At 48.6% G+C, this 22,794-nt stretch overlaps 2 protein-coding genes across 2 annotated transcripts in view; both read left to right on the top strand.

Annotated features, from left to right (window-relative positions):
• The window catches only part of LOC128401907 (lysosomal alpha-glucosidase-like), a 32,545-nt gene extending 15,988 nt beyond the window's left edge, over positions 1-16,557 (top strand). The window contains 10 exon segments of the mRNA XM_053365528.1: positions 1,582-1,666; positions 1,884-2,001; positions 2,176-2,309; positions 3,379-3,530; positions 4,457-4,605; positions 5,677-5,818; positions 8,206-8,304; positions 10,753-10,917; positions 12,138-12,284; positions 14,222-16,557. Coding sequence (XP_053221503.1) covers positions 1,582-1,666; positions 1,884-2,001; positions 2,176-2,309; positions 3,379-3,530; positions 4,457-4,605; positions 5,677-5,818; positions 8,206-8,304; positions 10,753-10,917; positions 12,138-12,284; positions 14,222-14,284 — 1,254 coding nt within the window. The 3' untranslated portion in view covers positions 14,285-16,557.
• Positions 16,558-19,191: 2,634 nt separating this feature from the next.
• The window catches only part of INTS1 (integrator complex subunit 1), an 86,694-nt gene continuing 83,091 nt past the window's right edge, over positions 19,192-22,794 (top strand). The window contains exons 1-4 of the mRNA XM_053365527.1: positions 19,192-19,336; positions 20,701-20,964; positions 21,431-21,627; positions 21,975-22,112. Coding sequence (XP_053221502.1) covers positions 19,279-19,336; positions 20,701-20,964; positions 21,431-21,627; positions 21,975-22,112 — 657 coding nt within the window. The 5' untranslated portion in view covers positions 19,192-19,278. The remainder of the gene's footprint in view (positions 19,337-20,700; positions 20,965-21,430; positions 21,628-21,974; positions 22,113-22,794) is intronic.

Here is a 22,794-nt window from a genome sequence, read left to right as displayed (position 1 = left end):
TACGTTCCTGGTAAATTCCCTTGAATCCCTCCTACAAGAATAAAGACACCACAATCTTATTCAAAGTCAATAAAAGAAGTTTACTCACATCAGTTCACAGTTGGATTCCTGAAGGCAGATTTGGTTACAAATATGTACATGTGGATCTCCCCCATATGGGGGAATAATCCCAGTGCTTCTGCTAGCTGAGAGCTAGCAGAGCAGTCCTAGCTAAAAGCTGGTCAAGCGAAGAAGGAAGTCAGAAAGAGGGAAGGGTGCTGCATAACTTGTCCTTTTGTTACCTGGACAGGTTAGGTCACGCCCACCTATCACATACAAAAGGAAGGATGCTCCAGCCCAGGAGGAACAGGAAGTTTTCAACTGGCTGGACCAAACATTCCCTCGCATGTCATCTCTAGAATTACAATGAATGTTGTACTTGACTGCCTCTCATGGATCACATCCCACACTCCTCTGACCTAATCTGGGAGCTAAACATTAAAGCCCAGTGCCAGGGGTGCTGTTAAACAGCAGACCAGGTGCAAGGCTGGGGGAAGGACCATAGCTTATTGGCCGAGCACCTGCCTTGCATGTAGAAGGTCCCAGGTTCAATCCCTTGGAGAGCCACTGCCGGTAGCACTAAGCTGGGTGAGTCAGTGGTCTGACTTGGTATAAGGCAGGTTCTTAGAGGCAGTGTTGCTTAGTGGTTAGCGTGTCAGACTAGAACCTGGGAGACTGGGGTTCGAATCCCCAGTTGGCCATGAAGCTCACAAGGTGGCCTTGGGGGCCAGTTGCTGCCTCTTGGCCTAACCTACCTCGCACGGTTGTTATGCGGATTAAACGAGGAAGGGGGAAGAGAACAGTGTGTGCCACATTGAGCTCCTTGCAGAAAAAAGTAGGATGGAAACACAATAAATACCTGAATAAATGCGCCCCTAAGTCGATCCTGGGAAATGTAATTTCTCCCAAGAGGCGTTTCAATAGTTCCCCCGTGGGCTTCTTGGATGTGGCAGCAGAGGGAGGTGGTAAGAGACCTGTTTCTCTTCCCTGCTCCTGTTTCCCCCCAAATTAAGAGTGTCAGCAGCTGCAGCCGGCTGTGTGGGGCAGGAAAAAGGGGTTTGGAGGGCGGGTGAATGGGTGGGAAGGAAGGAAGGAAGGAGGGGGGGGAGAAAGAGCAGGGGGCAGGCAAGGAGGCTTATGGGGAGATGAGGGAGGGAGGCTTGGGGGTCAGAGCTGCTGCTGGCCTGCAGTCCAAATTCAGATTGCCTCAAAAACAAGCCAAGCAATTTTCACTTTTGCAGACAGGATGGGGAGTAGCATGGCTTATTTCTGAGCCAACCCTGTTTGAGGAGCTGGAGGGGGTCACCCCTCACTGCTTCGCAACCTATGGTCAGGCCATAACCTTAGGGCTACATTCACATTGAACAAACACAGATATCTGTGCCTTCGAAACACACACAAAATGTTGCGCTTAAAATGCTTTTGTTGGCTTCAGGGCAAGTCCCATGGTCTGCAGCTGACCTGTGCTTGAGGAAAGTTTAAATTTCTGTGGGTAGTGTGTGAACTGGGACATTTTAATTGGCCCCAAACTCTTTGCTTTAGGACATGAATGAACCTTCGAACTTTGTGGATGGCTCCACCGCAGGCTGTTCCCAGGAAGAGCTAGATAAACCCCCATACGTGCCCGGTAAGAGAGGAGATGCTTTAGATCCTGCTGTACATGCCCATGATCCTACAATAGCCTTCTTGAGTGACTGCCTCTATGTTTGTGTGCAACAGGAAGAGAGAGAGAAAGAGAAATGGTCTCCATGGGTCAACCACCCCAGACAGGAGCTCGTATCTGTTTGCCAAGCATATGCAATTTCTTGTGCTTCTTCTAACCAGCCGTTCTCTTTCTCCACCAGCCGTACTGGGAAATTCCCTTTCTGCCAAGACCATCTGTGCCTCCTCCAGGCAGAACGCATCGGTGCACTACAACCTCCATAACCTCTATGGGCTGATGGAAGCCAAGGCTACTGCTAGGTAAGCTCCCATCGCCTTGGTGGATGGGCTTGTCTGGGGCATGAGAGCATCAGTGACAGACAGACAAGATATGTCCAGTTTCCAGGGCCAACGTTAGCTGGCATCCCTTCCCGTGCTCTCGGCTTACAAGCAAACATTTTTGCTAGTCTCCTTTTTCTTTCCCCCCACTTTTAGCGCGCTAGTCAAGATCCGAGGGAAGCGGCCTTTTGTCATCTCCCGCTCCTCCTTCCCCAGCCAGGGCAGGTATTCAGGGCACTGGCTTGGTGACAACAGAAGCGAGTGGAAGGACATGGTTTGCTCCATCCCAGGTACGTGCAAGTGGTTTTCTTTTCCAACTGCAGACACAGCTCTCTAGAAAGACTCACGGAGAGCCTGGCTGTTGGATCAGGCCCATAGCCCATCTAGTCCAGCACCCTATTCGTATGGGAATGCTGTGGATAGTAGGAGAGGATACATTGATTAAACATTATCCTTCCTCATGAGCTGGTGGTAGAGCACATTCTCTGTATATCGCAGGAAGCTAGTTGGTAGATTCGTTTGAATCTCTTGAGTTAAGCAATCCGGTCTGGCTTGTCCAGATTGGATTGTTCCTGGTAAATTCCCCTTTATTCCCTTTTAAAAACAATAAAGACACAACAGCCTTCTCTTTAAAATATTAAGAAGTTAACTTACATTCAGTTCACAGTATGATCCTGGAGGCAGCCTTTGGCTTGTAGTTACAGAAGATAGTAGTTACAGAGACAGAAGTGGAGCCTGGAGAGGAGGGGGTGTGGCAGCCGTGAGACAGAGATGAGGCAGGCTGCGGAAAAAGCCAGCGAGTCCCACCCTCCTGTTGCAACCAGCTCCCTCCCCCCGGTCTCCTAGAACATGCAGAGAAATGAAAAGAGCAGAGGAAAGAATGTTTGCACACTAACACAGTCTCATATTGCTTGGGGGAAACCCTGGGGAAGAGGAGACTTAGGCAGTGGTGGGTAGGCAGGGACCTTCAGTCCTCACCACTGCCTCTTTGGGGCAAGACCTACCGGGAAGAATTGCTGTGATCGTTAGGCCTGCACTGTTTGGGTTTCTTTGAATAAAGGGCTAACTTCACTACCACTGGGTGTTTTTTATGGACCAATCATAGCTCCAGCTCCTTCCAGACCTGTTTAACCATGCTCCTTCAATTGGACCTGGGAAAAGACTGGAAGCAGTGAAGTTGTTTTAAAACAGGCATAGGCAGGTGGCTGCATTCTGTACCAGGAGGGGGTTTTGGACTGTCTCCAAGGCCTGCCCCATAAACAATGCATTGCGGTGATCTAATCTGAAATTCATCCAGGTGTTAATGTCAGTAATCGCCTGGCCACTACTGACTCCTTTCTCCTCTGCCTGAATCCTCAGGCGTGCTCAGCTTCAGCCTCTTTGGGATCCCGTTGGTCGGGGCAGACATCTGCGGCTTCTCGGGCTCCACTTCGGAGGAGCTTTGCACTCGCTGGATGCAGTTGGGAGCCTTCTACCCCTTTGCACGAAACCACAACACCCAGGATGTGAAGGTGAAGCTGCTGGGGGCAGGACGGGGACTCACATTAAGTGTTTCTCCAACTTCCGATTAGCTAATGCATTCCCACCCTCACAGCCTTGGAGTTAAAACTTTTTGCTTCTCTTGTTTTCGTTAATAAAAATTCTTCAAAACCAGAACTGGAGGCACACTTTGCTAACATGCAGCACGATTTGTTTTCAGGTAAGACAGTAAGGGCTGCCTGTCTTCCTCAGAGTGCTCCACTGGCACTCTGCATGAGTCTCTGATCCGAGTCTGCTTCCCCAATTGGGAAGCCATGAGCTCATGCAGAGATGCAACAGGGAGCCTCCTTTGAGTGCCGGTAACCAAATCACCCAGTTTCCTTTATGCTGTTGACATTATTTTGCCCCTTATTTCTAAAAGTTTGGTCGCACCTGATGCAGAACACAATTTTCTGAATTGATCCTTAGATAGGACGCAGAGCAGGGCAAAGAAGGCTCTGAATTTAGCTTCCCATCATTGTTGGGTTTGTTTATTTGATTTCTTCCCTACCCTTCACCATAAGATCCCAGGGCAGGTTGCAACAATGTAAACATACAGTATTTAATTCGTTTTTTAAAAAAAGTTCAAGCTTCTGCACAATCTGGACTATTTTTGTTTGTTTTTTTGCATTTATAACCACCCCACCCCCCGAATTTTCTCCAAGGAGCTCATGGTGGTGCACCTAGTTCTCCCAATCCTCATTCAATCCCCACAACAACCTTGTGAGGTAGGCTAGGATAAAAGGCAGTGACCAGCCTCCCAGTGAATTTCATGGCTGAGTGGAGATTGGAACCCTGGTCTCCCGGGTCCTAGGCAAGGACTCTAACCCCTACGCCACACTGCCTCCTTTGCCCTGGTCTTCTGCATGCCACCGTTTAAGCCCATTTGCCTAATGTTGTTTTCCACCCTTCTCTTCAGGCCCAGGATCCCTCCGCGTTCAGCCCTGCCGCACGAACTGCCATGAAGACAGCACTAGAGGTCCGCTATGCCCTCTTGCCGTACCTCTACTCCCTCTTCCACCGGGCTCACCTGCAAGGGGACACCGTGGCCCGGCCTCTCTTCTTCGAGTAAGGAATTGTGCCCATTTCCAGGGGGCTTGCAAGCGGGCATCAGGGCTAAGAGAACGCCACAGCTCTCTCCCTTGCCTTGCCAAAGCCCTCTTCCTGGGGGGTGGGGTGGGGGTATCCACAGGAAGTTCAAGGTCCCTAACAGAATAAGGAACCCATTAAACCAGAGGTGGGGGGGGCTTTCAGCCTGGGACACCCAAGCCACATTCACGCCACACAGCTAAAGCTCTGTGCTACTGCTTTAAAAAGCAATGGCTCCTCCCCCAAAGAGTTCTGGGAGTCGTAGTTTGCTAAGGGTGCTGTGAGTTGTTAGGAGCCCGTGTTCCCTTCTCAGAACCTCCATTCCCATTGTGGTTTGACACTCCATTAGTCTTCCCAGGAAACTCTGGGACTTGCAGCTCTTGGAGGTGCCATCATTGCATGTCTTTAGGCACCAGGCTAAAACATTCCTCTTTACCTGGGCCAAAGGCTATTATCTATGGCCTGTGAAAATGTGGGACAGGGACTGTTATTATAATGATTATGTTATTATTAGGCTATCAGTATGCATTTTATTCATTTTTTAGGTTGTCTGTCAGTATGCTTTTCTTTTCTTTTCAAGTTTGTATCATTGACGTTCTGTAATGTGTTTTTAACGTTGTACATTAAGATCATTTGATAAAGGACGGTATATAAACTGAATGAATAATAACGATAATGGGAATAAGGGACTCCTAACAACTCTCAGCCCCCTTAAACAAAACATTTTATTTATTTGTTTATGGTATTTATTACATTTTTATACCACCTTTATATTCCAAGGATCTCAAGGTGGTTTACGTGGTTCTCCTCCTTCCTGTTTCATAGCAACCCTCTGGGGTAGGTTAGGCGATGAGATGGTGACTGGCTCCAAGGTCACCCAGGGAGCTTCATGGATGTGTAGGGATTCGAACCCTGCTCTCCCAGGCCCTAGTCCAACATTCCAACCATTACGCAGCCATTACGCTTAACGGGAAGCTATAGCTTTTTAAAGGGGTCTTGTGGTGCTTTTAATGTGTGGTGTCAATCAATGTGTGGTGTTCTCCTTCCTAGGTTCCCGAAGGATGTGGCCACTTACTCCATTGACAGGCAGTTCCTCTGGGGGCGGGGCCTGCTGCTGACTCCCGTGCTGGAGCCTGGCGTGAATTCAGTGATCGGCTACTTTCCCCGAGGCTTGTGGTATGACTATTACACGGTAAGAGCATGCGGCCCGTCAGACCAGCTGTGATGGTCTCATAATTTCTCTGCTTGGGTCGTCTTTGTTGCCCCAGGAAAGGAACCTGGGAAATATTCCTCTGCTGGATCTCACAGCATTAACACCCCAGAAGATCTTGCCTCCCCTTTATTTATTTATTCAATTAATAATAATAATAATAATAATAATAATTTATTATTTATACCCCGCCCATCTGGCTGGGTTTCCCCAGCCACTCTGGGCGGCTTCCAACTGAATATTAAAAACAGTACAGCATGAAACATTAAAAACTTCCCTAAAGAGGGCTGCCTTCAGATGACTTTTAAAAGTAAAATACCGTATTTTTCGCTCTATAACACGCACCCGACCATAACACGCACGTAGTTTTTAGAGGAGGAAAATCCGTAGGCATGCCACCCGTAGGCATTCCCTCCATAACACACACAGACATTTTCCCTTACTTTCTAGGAGGAAAAAAGTGAGTGTTATGGTGCAAAAAATACGGTAGTTGTTTATTGCTTTGACATCTGCTGGGAGGGCGTTCCACAGGGCAGGCGCCACTACCGAGAAGGCCCTCTGCCTGGTTCCCTGTAACCTTACTTCTCGCAATGAGGGAACTGCCAGAAGGCCCTCGGCGCTGGATCTCAGTGTCCGGGCTGAACGATGGGGGTGGAGACGCTCCTTCAGGTATACTGGACCGAGGCCGTTTAGGGCTTTAAAGGTCAGCACCAACACTTTGAATTGTGCTCGGAAACGTACAATAAAAACTATATACCTCTTGATCGTAGGGGAAATGTCTCAACGCGGTTTACAAAAAAGATAAAACGATAAAATTATCGCTAAAAAAATTGCAACCATAATTTAAAACATACAAATAGTTAAAACTGCAACAGAATAAACTAAAGCAGGGTTTTCCCAAACTTGGGTCTCCAGGTGTTTTTGGACTACAATTCCTATCATCCCTGACCACTTGTCCTGCTAGCTAAGGATGATGGGAGTTGTAGTCCAAAAACAGCTGGAGACCCCAAGTTTGGGAAACCCTGGACTAAAGCAATTCAAAACCCATATGAATTTTCTAAGCATCTGGGTAGGCTTGTCTGAATAAGAATGTACATTTAGCGGGTGCTGAAATAAATGCAGTGAAGGCACCTGCCTGATCTCAATAGGCAGGGAGTTCCAAGGAGCCCCTTAGGTTTCCAGGGAAGCCCCAAAGTTAGCTTTGAGGTCCAGCACAGAGCAAGACATGTCTCTAGCTTCCAGTATCAGCCCAACACCCACCCACACCCCTCCTATACATAGTCCCTTTCGGTTTGTTCTCTTCCCTAGGATGATGTGTCATCCTGCCAGGTAAGGTGGCAAAAGGCCCAGCCATTTGTCTCTATGGAAACAGAGCAACCCCTTTGGATGTGTTAAATCGCAGTACTTAACTGGCCAGCCAAAACCTTTCCCTTAAGAAAGGAACTGTTACAACTTGTTCAGTAGACTTTTCTAAGCAGGCCTGGAAGGAACCCAGGGTCTGATCCAGACTGACTCCCCCCCCCCCTAATTTAGAACAATATAATTACAGACACAAAGACCACCATCAGTTAACTCTCTTTTTTTAAAAGTGCATCACTGTTCAGCCAATCTTAATAAATGTGCCTACAGATTTATTTCTTTCTGAAAGCAGCAGGGATGAGGCCATCTCTTTCTTTCTCTCCCTGGGAAGGGAATTCCAAAGGTGTGGAGCCACCACTGAGAGAGCCCTGTCCCTCGCTCCCGCCAGCCTAACAACTCTCGCTGATGGGCCAACAGGCCGGGTCTCGGATGCTGATCTCTAAACGCAGGGCAAGGCTCATGGAAGTGTAGGATCTCCTCCAGATTGGGTGGCGTCAAACTTTTTAGGGCTCTGAAGGCCAAAGCCAGCGACCCAAAACAGGCGGCCGTGTGTCTCATAGAGCCCTGACCCAACGTGGCACCCTCCAGATCAGGGGTCAGCAAACTTTTTCAGCAGGGGGGCCGGTCCACTGTCCCTCAGACCTTGTGGGGGGCCGGACTATATTTTGAAAAGGAAAAAAAATGAACAAATTCCTATGCCCCACAAATAACCCAGAGATGCATTTTAAACAAAAGGACACATTCTACTCATGTGAAAACACCAGGCAGGCCCCACAAATAACCCAGAGATGCAATTTTAAATAAAAGCACACATTCTACTCATGTAAAAACATGCTGGTTCCCAGACTGTCCGCAGACCGGATTTAGAAGGCAGTTGGGCTGGATCTGGACCCCAGGCCTTAGTTTGCCTACCCTTGCCCCAGATGTTTGGGGCTGCTGGGAGGCTGGCAGAGGCTGCTGTAATCTGACCGCTTGAACCTGACAGCTCAGCCTCTCGCTGCCCCCTGCAGGGCTCTTCAGTGAACAGCAGCGGGGAGAACCTGAAGATGGCTGCACCTCTGGACCACATCAACGTGCATGTGCGGGAAGGGACCATCCTGCCAACCCAGGTGAGGCCTGATAGTTTTCATCCTCTTCCACCTGCCACCATGTGATTTTTCTTTAAAAAGGGTGTGGGTGGGTAACCCTTGGACCCCCACATATTGCGGGACTGCAAGTCCCATAATCCCCTATCCCCTGTCCCTGCTGGCTGGTGCTAACGGGAGTTGAGGTCTAATGGCACCTGTGTGGTCACATACTGCCCACTGTGGTGCTATAGGATAACCTATAGGCTTTGTTGTGGTTGACCTTTCGAACAAGCCAATGCCAAACCACAATTGCTGCAGCTCATTGTTTAACCACAGCAAAGATGAACTGCAGGCCTAGCTCTGGACGGCACAGCAAACTGTGGTTAACTGCTGAATTTGCCTTCCCAGCCGCATGGGAGCAGGAGAGGGAAGCCGGGGGGGGGGGGCTTGGAGACCCAAGGAACTCAGTTCTGTTTGTGCATAACATGCACAGTTCTGCTCTCTGCATATTATGCGCAGAGCAAAACATGCGTCTAGCTTCCAGCATCAGCCCAACACACACACCTCCTATACACAGTCCCTTTTGGTTTGTTCTCCATCCTAGGATGATGTGTCATCCTGCCAGGTAAGGTGGCAAAAAGGCCCAGCCATTTGTCTCTATGGCAACAGAGCAACCCCCTTTGGATAGGTTAAATTGCGGTACTTAACTGGCCAGCCCAAACCTTTCCCTTAAGAAAGGAACTGTTACAACTTCTTCAGTAGACTTTTCTAAGCAGGCCTGGAAGGAACCCAGGGTATGATCCAGACTGACACCCATTTAGAACAATATAATTACAGACACAAAGACCGGTTTAGTGCGATGTGCAGTGAGATCAAAGTGAAAGAAGGCCTTGCATACCTCTGTATAAATGTTGTTATCAAATAAGTGTTGGACATTTGTTGCTGCGAATTTATGAACTGAGGCCGTATCCACACCATACGTTTAAAGTGCTCTGGCGCCATTTCAGACAGGCACGGTTTCCCCCAAAGAATTCTGGGAGCTGTAGTTGTTTTTTAAGGGTGCTGAGAGTTCTTAGGAGGCCCCTATTCCCCTCTCAGAAAGAGGCAGCCTGCCCTGCTTGCTCGGACGAAGGCAAATACGCAGGCAAGCAGAGCACCTTCTCTCTTCTTTTTTTTTTAATATAAAATTTTTATTAGGGTTTTTACATTACAAAATAGAAAAAGAAAAAATACAAAATAAAAATAATTAAAAACAATCAATCTTTTTATCACATTATTTTTCATTAACTTATTTCCCGGACCTCCTTTTACCTCCCCTTTTTGTATTCCAGTTCAATTTATTAACTTAGCAGTTTCTTTCCCTCTTTATTCTACCCAGATCTTTAATCTTAAGTTATTATAACATTAGATTTTTATAATAATAATAATAATAATAATAATAATAATAATAATAATAATAATAATTTATTATTTGTACCCCGCCCATCTGGCTGGGTTTCCCCAGCCACTCTGGGCGGCTTCCAACAAATTTGTACTTATAAAAAACCGTTTTTTCATGTTCTTTTATACCATTACAGCTAGAAACCACTTAATTTCAATCCAACATCATTCTAACATTCATTAATTTTACAATATTTCTGTAAATAGTATTTAAATTTCTTCCAGTCTTCTTCCACCAACTCTTCTCCCTGATCTCGAATTGTGCCAGTCATTTCCGCCAATTCCATATAGTCCATCACCTTCATCTGCCACTCTTCCAGGGTGGGTAATACTTTGCAATAAGTATTCTTGCTGCTGTTGTAGCATACATAAAGAAAGTTCTGTCCTTCTTTGGCACCAATTGGCCGACTATGCCCAGGAGAAAGGCCTCTGGTTTCTTCAAGAAGGTATATTTAAATACCTTTTTCAATTCATTATATATCGTCTCCCAGAAAGCCTTAATCCTGGGGCACGTCCACCAAAGGTGAAAGAATGTACCTTCAGTTTCTTTACATTTCCAACATTTATTATCGGGCAAGTGATAGATTTTTGCTAGCTTGACTGGGGTCATGTACCACCTGTATATCATTTTCATAATATTCTCTCTTAGGGCATTGCATGCTGTAAACTTCATACCTGTGGCCCATAACTGTTCCCAGTCAGCAAACATAATATTGTGTCCAACATCTTGTGCCCATTTAATCATAACAGATTTCACCGTTTCATCCTGAGTCAAGCAGAGCACCTTCTCAGGCTCCCTCTGCCAAGGCTGAGGCTGGGCTGTGAAGTAGGCAGGAGATCCTTCGCCCGAGCAAGCAGGCCGCTTCCTTCCCTTCCTCCTGGTCGCTCCTGCCTCCCTTCCTCCACATCCCAGCCCCTTTTTCAGCCTTTCTCAGTGTTACGTCAGACATCGTGACATATCACAATGTTGAAAACCAGACATCGCCCAGCCCTAGTCAGGGCTGCTTTCAGTGAATCTGGATTTCACACACTGATCTCTTTCCCTCTCAGAAACTCGGAGGCAGCACATCAGTGGGCAGTGGGAACGCTCTTCACCTGATTGCGGCCCTGTCGCAGAACGCCAATGCCTGGGGAGACCTTTACTGGGACGACGGCGAGAGCCTGGACACGTTCGCCAAGGGCGACTATTCTTACTTAGTGTTCAATGTCACACAGGTAAGAAGAGCCTCTTTGCCCTGCTGTGGAGTGACCAGCAAGTTGCCTACAGTGGTACCTCTGGTTACGTACTTAATTCGTTCCGGAGGTCCATTCTTAACCTGAAACTGTTCTTAACCTGAGGTACCACTTTAGCTAATGGGGCCTCCCGCTGCCGCCATGCGATTTCTGTTCTCATCCTGAGGTAAATTTCTTAACCTGAGGTACTACTCCCGGGTTAGCGGAGTCTGTAACCCGAAGTGTTTGTAACCTGAGGTGTTTGTAACCCGAGGTACCACGGTATTTATTCACTTAGAACCTTTTTACCCTGCTCTTCGGCAAAAGGAAGGCTCCCAGAGCGGTTTGCATGCAATAAATTAAAATAAGACAGTCCCTTCCCACCGGTCTACGATCTAAAAAAGCATGGCACACGAGGGAAAAGTGACAAGGAAGATGAGGAGGGATTAAATGTCTACCACCAGTTTTTAAACCATTGCTCAATAGGGGCAGGAGGTGCCTGATGGAGCTGGGATTTTGGCAAAGAAGATGGAATGAGCCCCACTTCTCATCTCTGCCCCTGAGGCAGTCTGGGGGAAGGTGATGCTTGAGGGCAGTAGTTCTCACGAATTGTGGCGTACCACACTGATGTGGCAGGAGAGGGTGCCAAGTGTGCCAGGAAGATTCAAGGACAATCAATGAAAAATTTAAGCATTTCACTGTAGTATCAATTTTTATTTTTGCAGAATATGGATAGATATATTTTCAAAATGAGAGCAAGAGCAACGAGTGATACTGCAAACAATCCTAATTGTGTTTTCCAATATATTTCTTCTCACTAAAAAGATGTGGCACGAGCAATTTTTTATTCTGAAAGTGTGGTCCAGAGAAAAAAGTTTGCAAATGGCTGCCTTAGGGCGAGGAGCTGGTCTGCCCCAGCAGAACCAGTAGAGCAAGCCCTACTTCCCATCTCTCTTCCGCTGATGTCAACCGACCTTGAGAAGTTGCTTCAAATCTAGCAGATCTCTTCCTGTGGCCTCGTCAGATGGGAATCACTTCTTCTCTTCCTTTAGCCCCAGCCCCAGAGGATCTGCACGCAGACTAATCTTTCCAAAGCAGGGTGGCATGAATGAATCAATCCTATATTAGCAGTGGGAAAGAGAAGAGAGGAGTTGAGTGTGTTTGCTGAACTAGGGAGGCAGCTGTGACCAGGGAGTTCCCGCTTTTTTCTCTTTTCCTTCCAGAACACATTCACGTCCACCGTCCTGCATTCAAACGCGGGAGCCACGTACGTCACAGTGGATGCGCTGAGTGTCTACGGGGTCCGAGAAGCGCCAAAGGCAGTCACTGTCAATGGCAAGGAGAGGCCGTTTACCTACCTGACAAACCAGGTAACCCAACAGGCAGCTTGGATGTGCAGCCAGTGGGTGCTAGAGGCAGGGTCTTGTCTGTGCTGGCACCTAGAATCTGGCATGCCCTCCCAAGAGAGGCCCATCCCTGCTTGTTTTTCACTGGGCAACTCTATGATTCTACTGCCTTTGTTTTCTAACTTGGTCACTGTACTGTTTTTAGCTTTATTCTAATTTAAACAAAAAATCCCTCCTTTTTATTTGCAGTTCTAATACACTAAGAGCAAACTCAGTTCTCCCGGGATAAATCCTTACACAGCCAGAACAAGGACATCCACCCTCAAGGGGGGAGGTATCAGCAGGGTTTGGGGAACTCCAAAGTTTGCAGAAGTAGAATATAGAGTATTTGGGGTTGGGCGACCTGAGTGGAGAAGGGGAAAAAACTGGTCCATGAAGACTGAGCATGTTTGTTTGTTATTTTTACATTTATACCCCAACTTCCCTCCCAGAGAACTCATACATCGTTTTCTTCCTTATTTGACTGAGGGGCAGGTTAGGCTGAAAATGAGTGACCCGAGGTCACTGAGGGGGCTACATGGCCAAGTGGGGATTTGAACCCTGCTCTCCCAGGTCTTAGTCCAACACTCTAACCACTACACCATGCTGGCCATAGAATGTTGCGTGTCTGTAGGAGAGGGAAATGACGTTGACTAGGACATGGGCAGCAAGAATATTATTGGCACAGAAATGGAAACAAGAAGAACTACCGACGAAAGAAGAATGGCAGACGAAATTAATGGACTATGCAGAATTAGATAAGATGACAGGAAGGATTCGAAACCTGCGGCACCAGAGATTCTCAGAGGACTGGAGTAAATATTTGAACTATTTGAAAAGCAATTGTAATAAACAGATTATGCTAGTAGGACTCCAAGAAGTTCTGTAAGGAGGATTTTGCGAAATATTAGAGAAGATTATGAAGAGAGTTATTAGTTCAGAACAATTAAAAGTAATAGGGAAATTAAGAAATGTAGATTAAGTGATAAAGATTGAAAAATCTTCAGATGTGGTTGATGGAAGTCCAAAACATTGTATAAGATAAGAAAAGATGTCATATGATTGTTGGAAATGGTATGTAAGATAGATAGATAGATAGATAGATAGATAGATAGATAGATAGATAGATAGAGTAGGACATGGTTGGCTGTAACCCTAAACAGAAGCACTCCATACTGCAACATTTTCCTGCAGGTTTCACTTAGAATCTCAGAATTGTAGATTTGGAAGGCACCCTGAGGTCCAATGCAGGAATCTCAGCTAAAGCATCCATGGCAGGTAGCCATCCAAGTTCTGCTTAAAAACCTCCAAGGAAGGAGAGTCCAGAAAGTCTGCTCGACTGTTGAACAGCTCTTACTCTCCGAAAGTCCTTCCTGATGTTTAATTGGAATCTCCTTTCTTGTAACTTGAAGCGAACAATTTATTAGATTATCACTGGCAGCTTTTTTTAAAAAATAATTGCAATAGTTATCCCTCCTGCCCCCATTTTTCTATTAGAAACGCAAACTATTGAAGGGAACAAAGGTAAAGGGACCCCTGACCATTAGGTCCAGTCGCAGACAACTCTGGGGTTGCGGCGCTCATCTCGCTTTACTGGCCAAGGGAGCTGGTGTACAGCTTCTGGGTCATGTGGCCAGCAGGACTAAGCCACTTCTGGCGAACCAGAGCAGCGCACGGAAATGCCGTTTACCTTCCTGCCGGAGCGGTACCTATTTATCTACTTGCACTTTGAGGTGCTTTCGAACTGCTAGGTGGGCAGGAGCAGGGACCGAGCAACGGAAACTCACCCCGTCGCGGGGATTTGAACCGCCGGCCTTCTGATCGGCAAGTCCTAGGCTCTTTGGTTTAACCCACAGTGCCACCCATGTCCTAATGAAGGGAATAAAGGCCCCAGCTAATGACTGATCTCGCTTCCTTCGTAGGTTCTCACTGTGAGTGACCTGCAGCTCAACCTCAGCCGCGGATTCAGCGTACACTGGATGTGAGACTGGCAGAGTTCCCTCCGCCCCAGCCGTCTGAATGTACTGTTGCCGGCAGGCGGGTCTGTCGCCCGTCCAGGCCCTCCGGATGGCACACCCTCCAGGCACACCCCCTAGGAGGGTCTCCGCGGCCCCGAGCCTCGCGCTCTCTTTTTCGTGTCTCCTCAGGAAAAGGGACTCCCTGCTGCTTCGGCTTTTATTGCATTTCTGCCAAAAAAACAAAAACCAAGCCTCATCTCAGCTGGGCCCTCGATGGGGCGAGGGTCTCTTGCACGCTGCTGGGCATCCCGCCGAGCCATCCCACACTTTGCTGCTCCCGTCGGAAAAGGGAGACTCCTCCGTCGCCTTCGCTGGATTAGAGTGCCTAAACTGTATATCTGTGTGCGTTGAGTTTTGTGCGTGTTTCTAAAGGTAGCCCAGGATCTTTGTGCTGCTGCTGCTGCTGCTGCAGCATCCTGTATCGCACTGTCTCTGCCGCTGCATGAGAAGGGACTCTATGCATGCCAAGCGTCCCAAGCCCAGTGCCTGGTGTTCCCGGTTTAAAGGATCCTAGATAGCAAGGCTGGGTGGGGGGAGAGGACCTCTTCTTCCTAAGATGCCACAGAGATATGTTTGTCCAGCATAACCCTACCCTCCAGGGTCCTGATTTGGGGAGGGGAGGATATGCAAGCCAGGGTCTCTGCTGTCTTTTGCTGGGAGCAGGACCCGAACGTGGAACAAGGGCAGAAAGTGCAGCACCTCTAAGCCAGGCAAAGGTAGGAGAACAGGTTCCTCAGCCTTCATCCTCCGTGCCAATGAGAGGAGCAGGTGATGTTCACCGCAGTACCCTTTTGTTTCCGCAGAGGGCACTAAAGCTTGGGCACTCTCTTGGGGCACATTCACACCATGCATTTAAAGCATGAATAGGCAAATTGAGGTCCGGGGGCCAGATGCGGCCCAATCGCCTTCTCAATCCGGCCCACAGACTGTCCGAGAATCAGCATGTTTTTGCATGAGTAGAATGTGCCCTTTTATTTAAAATGCATCTCTGGGTTATTTGTGGGGCGTAGGAATTCGTTCATTTCCCTCCAAAAAATATAGTCTGGCCCCCCACAAGATCTGAGGGACAGTGGACCGGCCCCCTGCTGAAAAAGTTTGCTGACCCCTGGTTTAAAGCAATATGATTCCGCAGCGGTAGCTTATGCCAAAGGATTCTGGGAGTTTGTTCAGGGTTCTGAGAGAGCATTCCACAAATAGGCATTCCCTGTGAAGAGGGATTGATCCTTAAACCACTCTGGGAAGTGTAGCTCTGGGAGGGGAATAGGGGTCCCCTCGCAACTCTCAGAAGCCTTAACAAACCACAGCTCCCAGAATCCTTTGGGGGGCAATGGCTATTTACAGTGGTAAATGTGTGGTATGACTGTGCTCCTAAGGCTCAGCCTCAATTCCGGACATTTTCTGGTTCATAAGAAGTGTCCAGCTTGATTAGGCCCCGGGCCCCGTCCAGCATCGTCACTGTGGCCAACCAAATGTTTTTGGGTTAGCCTGTTTAGGCCTGGTGTCTGTGTGCAGGAGCCGGTAAAAACACAATTCCTCCAGGACCTGAGCCCAAGAGAACTCGCCTGGAGTTCTGGTAAGCAGCACAAGACAGCTTGTTCTCAAACCAACATTGAAAGCCAAAGCCCTCTTTTGCCAACATTGCTTTAAACCCACAAAGATCAACGGAGGGTTTTCACCTCGTCATAACCCTGCTTTGTTCGATGGCTCATAGGTTCTGCTTGAAGGTGCCTTCCAGCGATAACTGAACCGGGCTCCACGAACTGCTCAAGCGATAGATGCCACTGTTGACCTAACCCACAGCCTCGCCCAAGGCCAGCCCCTTGGGGTTTTGCCGCCTTAGGTGAGGTTCGCTTCTTTCAGTGCTGCTGCACCTCTTGCATCACATCCCAACACCTGCTTGTTTCGCCAAGAGGGAATTGGGGCTGGTTATGAACCTGCCTCCTGTTTGAATGTGTCTGCAGTGATTCAGAATGTACCCTTGGGGGGGGGGGATGCTCAGTTGCACTATTTTTTATACAGATCCCTCCTTCCCCCTACCTGCAGTTTTGTGAGCAGAGCAGGGAGCTGCCTGCTTTGCTTCTAGCCATTTGGGAAAGTCCAGCAATGCAGAAAAACAAAGAAAGTGAGTGGCGCATTCGGATTGTTTAGCTTTTACCCGTTCATTTGGGGCTTTGCATCTGCCATTTCTGTGTGGCTGGCTGTACCCAGATTGACTCTCAATAAAAAAAACCTTCAAAGAGTTCAAAGCAATTCACTTCAGTTCATGAATGCTTGGTGGGCATATTCAAAGAGAACCAAAACGACAAGCCTGCAAAGCGTGTCGTAGCAGAAATTCAGGACCCCGGTGAAATGATGCACGATCCGCTCACCACTTCTCGAGCAACGCATGAGAGAGCAAACCTGTCCCTGGGCCATACAGAAGTGCAATGTTAAATGCAGCTTGGCCATTCTCGTTTTAAATGCAAACACTGGTAGCTAGGGGTTGCTGGGAATGACAACTGGAATTATGGCTGGTGGTAAAGGTAAAGGGACCACTGACCATTAGGTCCAGTCGTAGCCGACTCGGGTTGCGGCGCTCATCTCGCTTTATTGGCCAAGGGAGCCGGCGTACGGCTTCCGGGTCATGTGGCCAGCATGACTAAGCCGCTTCTGGCGAACCAGAGCAGCGCACGGAAACGCTGTTTACCTTCCCGCCGGAGTGGTACCTATTTATCTACTTGCACTTTGACGTGCTTTTGAACTGCTAGGTTGGCAGGAGCTGGGACTGAGCAACGGGAGCTCACCCTGACACGGGGATTTGAACCGCCGACCTTCTGATCGGCAAGCCCTAGACTACTGTGCTCCTGAATAAAAATTAAAATAAAAAGCTTTTCTAGGAAGAAATCCTCAATGCTAGTTATTGCGTTGGCCACAGAAGTGGCTGAATTGAACCTGGCTGCTGCCCCTTCACTCTCTGTCGTATTTGGCTGAGTCAGGGAGGCATGGCCGGCTCTGGGTGCCAACATCTCTAGGGCAGAGATGGAGAACTATGGCTATAACTCCTGGGGAGAGCATTCGGCAAGCAGGGAGCCACAACTGAAAAGGCCCGTTCTTGTGTTGCCACCCTCTGGACGTCCCATTGAGAGGGCACACAGAGAAGGGCCTCGGGTAACAATTGCAGGTATTAGACTCATAGCCTACATTCCATATGCAATTCAAAACAAAATAGCAAAGCATCAAAATTTTGTTTTATGAAACGGCACAAAACTTATACATGCACTGAAACGTACATGCAGGTATATGATGTGCAACACACGGCAGGGATCCGATTTCCTCTCATTCTTTCAATTCGTATTAGTAGGACGCCAGCTTGGTTTAAGTGGGGATAAGTAATGACGAGAACAGGAAAATGGAGGAAGAGTGTGGAGCGTAAGGAAATCAAGCAAGATTCTATTTTTCCCCACAACACGTGATTCTCGGGGTCCTTTCCAACTCTACACTTCTATGGTTCTGTGAACTAAGAACTGCAACTGTCAAATTTTACTCTTTTTGGTGCCCTATTGGGCACCTGCTTTGCTGCCTAAAAGGGATGCGGGTGGCGCTGTGGGTTAAACCACAGAGCCTAGGGCTTGCCAATCAGAAGGTCGGCGGTTCAAATCCCTGCGACAGGGTGAGCTCCCGTTGCTCGGTCCCTGCTCCTCCAACCTAGCAGTTCGAAAGCACGTCAAAGGGCAAGTAGATAAATAGGTACCGCTCCGGCGGGAAGGTAAACGGCGTTTCCGTGCGCTGCTCTGGTTCGCCAGAAGCGTAGTCATGCTGGCCACATGACCTGGAAGCTGTACGCCGGCTCCCTCAGCATATAGAGAGAGATGAGCGCCACAAGTCCAGAGTCTGCCACAACTGGACCTAATGGTCAGGGGTCTCTTTACCTTTAATAGTCCGCCTATTGGGTAAGCCAGCACAGGTTACATCTGGTATCCCATTCCCACCACCACCAGCAGCTATCAAGGCCAGAAAAAAACCTCAGCCCTCTCTTCCTCACCTGCAGAATAGCAATGGCGCAAAGTGTTTTGCGTGACATCCATAAGCATTGTTTATCTGTGTCCGTTCTGCTGCCTTGCTCAGAATGCAGAAAGGTAGCTGTGTTGGTCTGCCATAGTCAAAACAAAAAATTTTTTTCCTTCCAGTAGCACCTTAAAGACCAACTAAGTTAGTTCTTGGTATGAGCTTTCGTGTGCATGCACACGAAATGCATGGGTATCTGAAGAAGTGTGCATGCACACGAAAGCTCATACCAAGAACTAACTTAGTTGGTCTTTAAGGTGCTACTGGAAGGAAAAAAAATTTTTGTTTTGCTCAGAATGGTGACGCATCCTGGGCCGGACCACTGGGGCAGATCACGGCATAAAAATACAAGGTGAAAACACAAAATACATAACAAAAACAAGAACAAAACAATAACCCTATTTGCCCCCTTTGCTAGCCCTGTCTAGTGCCATTGGCCCACGGATTACAATGGTAGCGGTGTGCGGGTGGAAATCGTTGGGGGGGGTTAATTAAAGAAATATCAATAATCAATAAGTCTACCGCTTGGGAGCCCCATCGTCGCAGTTCCCCTTGCCAGCCATCCCGCCGCCGGCCACTAGGTGGCAAAAGACTCGCATCGACACGGTTTCCTCCGCTCGCTTAAGTTTGAAACGATCGCGAACCTCTAGGTGGCGCTCCGCGGTCTCCCCCGGCAAAGGGGGGAGAAAAGCCTGCAGTTTCCCCTTCCGGCCGCGCGGTGGCGCCAGAGACGCGCAGCCCAAAGACTGGAAGCCAGTTCGTTCCCCTCCCTCGCCTTATTTTTGTTCCGGGTCGAGAAGGGCACGCGCGGCCTCTTCCGCTTCCGCCTTCCTCTCCGTTAACTCCCTCCCTGCCGGCCCCTCGACTGTGTGGGGGAAAAGCGGAGAGGGCGGGAGTGGGGAGGGGGCTCCGCGGGGATGAACCGCCCGAAGCCCGCGGCCGCGCGCCGCCCCAGCGCCGTCGCCAAACCCTCCGGTGGGTAAAAGGGGGTGGGGGTGGGGAAGCGCGTGCGCGAGACCCAGGGGGGAGGGCAGCTCCGCCTTAAAAACAAAAAAAACCCCTCTTCTCCACCCCCCAAAAAGGAATGACGTAGAATCCTAGAACTGCAGAACTGGGAGGGGGACCCCAAGGGGTCATCTAGGCTGACCCCCCCTGCAACGCAGGAGTAACAGCTCGACGATCCCTGGTAGGTGGCCTGGTCCAGCCTCTGCTTGGAAACCTACGAACCACAGAACTGTAGAATTGGAAGGGCCTTTCTCAACCTGTGGGTCCCCAGATGTTGTTGGACTACAACTCCCATCACCCCTAGCTAGCAAGGCCAGAGCTCAGGGATGATGGGGGTTGTAGTCCAACAACATCTGGGGGACGCACAGGTTGAGAACCGCTGCCTAGGGTCATGCAGTCCAACCCCCTGCAAGGCAGGAATCTCAGCTGAAGCCTCCATGGCAGATGGCTGTCCAACCTCCAAGGGAGGAGAGTCCAGAACCTCCAGAGGGAGACCGTTCCATTGTTGAGTGGCTCTCGCTGTCAGATGTTTCACTGGAATCTCCTTTCTTGTTACTTGAATCCTACCCTCCCTGGCAGGAGAAAACCAGCATGCTCCCTCCTCCATGTGACAGCACTTAACGTACAGTGATACCTCGGGTTAAGAACTTAATTCGTTCTGGAGGTCTGTTCTTAACCTGAAACTGTTCTTAACCTGAAGCACCAATTTAGCTAATGGGGCCTCCTGCTGCCGCCGCGCCGCTGCTGCATGATTTCTGTTCTCATTCTGAAGCAAAGTTCTTAACCCGAGGTAATATTTCTGGGTTAGTGGAGTCTGTAACTTGAAGCGTCTGCAACCTGAAGCATATGTAACCCGAGGTACCACTGTATTTGAAGATGGCTATCCTATCTCCTCTCAGTCTCCTCTTTTCCAGGCTAAACATACCCAGCTCCTTCAAGTGCTCTTCATAAGGCTTAGCTTCCAGACCCTTGATCATCCTCAGCATACGTTCCAGCATGTCAATATGTTGCTTAAATTGTGGTGCCCAGAATTGGACACACTCTTCCAAGTGTGGTCTGACTAAGGCGGAACAGAGTGGGACTATTGCTTCCCTTGATCTGGACGCTAGACTTCTGTTGATGCAGCCTAGAATAGTGTTAGCTTTTTTTTGCTGCTGCATCACACTGTTGACTCACGTGAAGCTTGTGGTCCACTAAGACTCCTGAACAGCCACGGCCAGTCAGTGTTGGCAATACTCAGCTACCTGAGCCAATGATCCGACTCGGTATAAGGCAGCTTCCTGTGTTCTCCCTGACTTTGCATTGCTGTGAACTGCTCTCTTTTTTCCTCCTAGGTCACCCGCCTCCGGGAGATTTCATCGCCTTGGGTTCCAAAGGCCAGTCCAATGAATCAAAAGCGGCCGTCACGCTACTCAAGCCGGCTTCGGCCGGGTTGCCCTCCGAGCGGAAGCGGGAGGCCGCCTCCAGTCTTGCCAAGCGCCCCAAACTCTCCTCGACGCCCCCTCTCAGTGCCTTGGGACGCTTGGCGGAGGCAGCCGTGGCTGAGAAACGGGCCATTTCTCCTTCCATCAAGGAGCCCTCCGTGGTCCCCATTGAAGGTAAAAAGAGAGGGAAAGACCCTTTGCTCCAGAGAAGGCAATATACGCCTCTGAATACTAGTTGCTGGAAACCGCAGGAGGGGAAAGGGCTTTGTGTTCAAATCCTGCTTGATGGGTCATTGGCCTGATCCAGCAGGTTCTTCTTATGTCCAACAGACATCATTTGCCTATGCAGATGTTTTGATGCAAAGGTAGATGATGGACTTTGTTGCTCTGAGGCAGATTTCAAGCTCTGTGGGCAAATATGAACCATGCTGCAAGACTACTGCTCTTTAATATTTTGGCACCCTCACCAAAAAGATTGTCCACCTTTAGGTTATCAAGAGTGTTACCTTTTTTCCAACCCTCCCTAGAAGCCATTTGCCTTGAGCTTTGGTATAACATTTATTTGGATTGCTTAAAAATGACAACTGCTAATAGGCTGAGGGCTCTGAGGAACCCATTTCCTGTCCGGCTCTCTTTGCAGTGGCCCCGGCGGTTTTGCTGGATGAGATCGAGGCTGCAGAAGCCGAAGGCAATGACGACCGCATCGAAGGGGTGTTGTGCGGGGCCGTGAAGCAGCTGAAAATGAACCGGGCAAAACCCGACACCACCCTGTACTTGAGCCTGATGTACCTGGCAAAAATGAAGCCCAACATCTTTGCCACGGAAGGAGTGATTGAGGTGAGAGCCGGATTTGTCTTTGTGCATCAAGATTAGAAATATTGACTAACTTAACTCTAGGGGCATGGTGGGATAGACAATAGAACATATCTCTTTTGGAGAAACTAATGTAGCACTAAGGAACACAAAGACCAAAGTTGATTTTTAAACCATACGCTGCATGCTTTTTCAATATACAGGAAATGACAATGTTGCCCCTTTTCCATCAGCTACTCACAGCTCATTCAGAGACAATTGGTTAAAAAAAAGAGTAGAAGACCCTTAACTGATAGAATCAACTGTAAGCTATTATACAAACCTGCTTAAGGCTCTCTGCTTGTTCTCACTGGGGGAATTTGCTTTTGCAGGCACTGTGCAGTCTCCTCCGCCGAGACGTCTCCATCAACTTCAAAGCCAAAGGGAACAGCCTGGTGTCTGTCTTGGCCTGCAACCTCCTCATGGCGGCATATGAGGAAGACGAGAACTGGCCTGAGATCTTTGTCAAGGTACACCAACTTGGGGCAGTGCTCGTGTGGGAGGCTTACTGGAGGCAGGCGGAAGTGTTAAGGCTGTGTGCAAGGGCAGGAGCGTCTTCAACACCTGTCACTCGAAAATAATTATCTCTTTTAAAGTGGTTTTATCCCTGCTCTTCAGATGAGAAGGCTCCCAGAGCGGCTTTGTGTTTTAGATATACACAGTCAAAAGGAAACAAGGCAGGCCCTGGTGGACATGTCACAAAAGGAAAAAGTAATGGGGAGGGAAGAGGAAATCAAGCAAACTCAGCATCAGTTCTTAAAGTGGCCAGCTTGAATCAAAACAATTCAGGGGCCAATTGGAGTGGTGTTGTCACTCCCTCTGCTGCAGCCTGGTGGAATGGCAGCTGCTAGAAAGATAAGCAAATACAAAAGCCATTGAAATATCCTACCCCATTGTTTTTATTAAGCTATGGAGGGTTTAAGATTTTGGCTAAAATTAGAGGGAGCCCAGAGTTGCCGCAGCTGCAATTATCAGCTACCATTCATTTCTGCCACACAGATCTGTGCCATCCCAAAAGTTTGAATACCTGTAACACCAGCATCTGATATAAGAGTGGTTGGAAAGTACTGATCTTGTCTGTTTGGGGCACGCCCACCCACCCCGCTTAGCTGCTTTGATGCCTGTGTGTTGGTTCTCTTCACAGTTGAGCCC

The sequence above is a fragment of the Podarcis raffonei genome, chromosome 14 (genome assembly GCF_027172205.1).
Source record: "Podarcis raffonei isolate rPodRaf1 chromosome 14, rPodRaf1.pri, whole genome shotgun sequence".
NCBI classification, from domain to species: Eukaryota; Metazoa; Chordata; class Lepidosauria; order Squamata; family Lacertidae; genus Podarcis; species Podarcis raffonei.
This window is presented reverse-complemented; position numbering and strand designations above follow the sequence as displayed.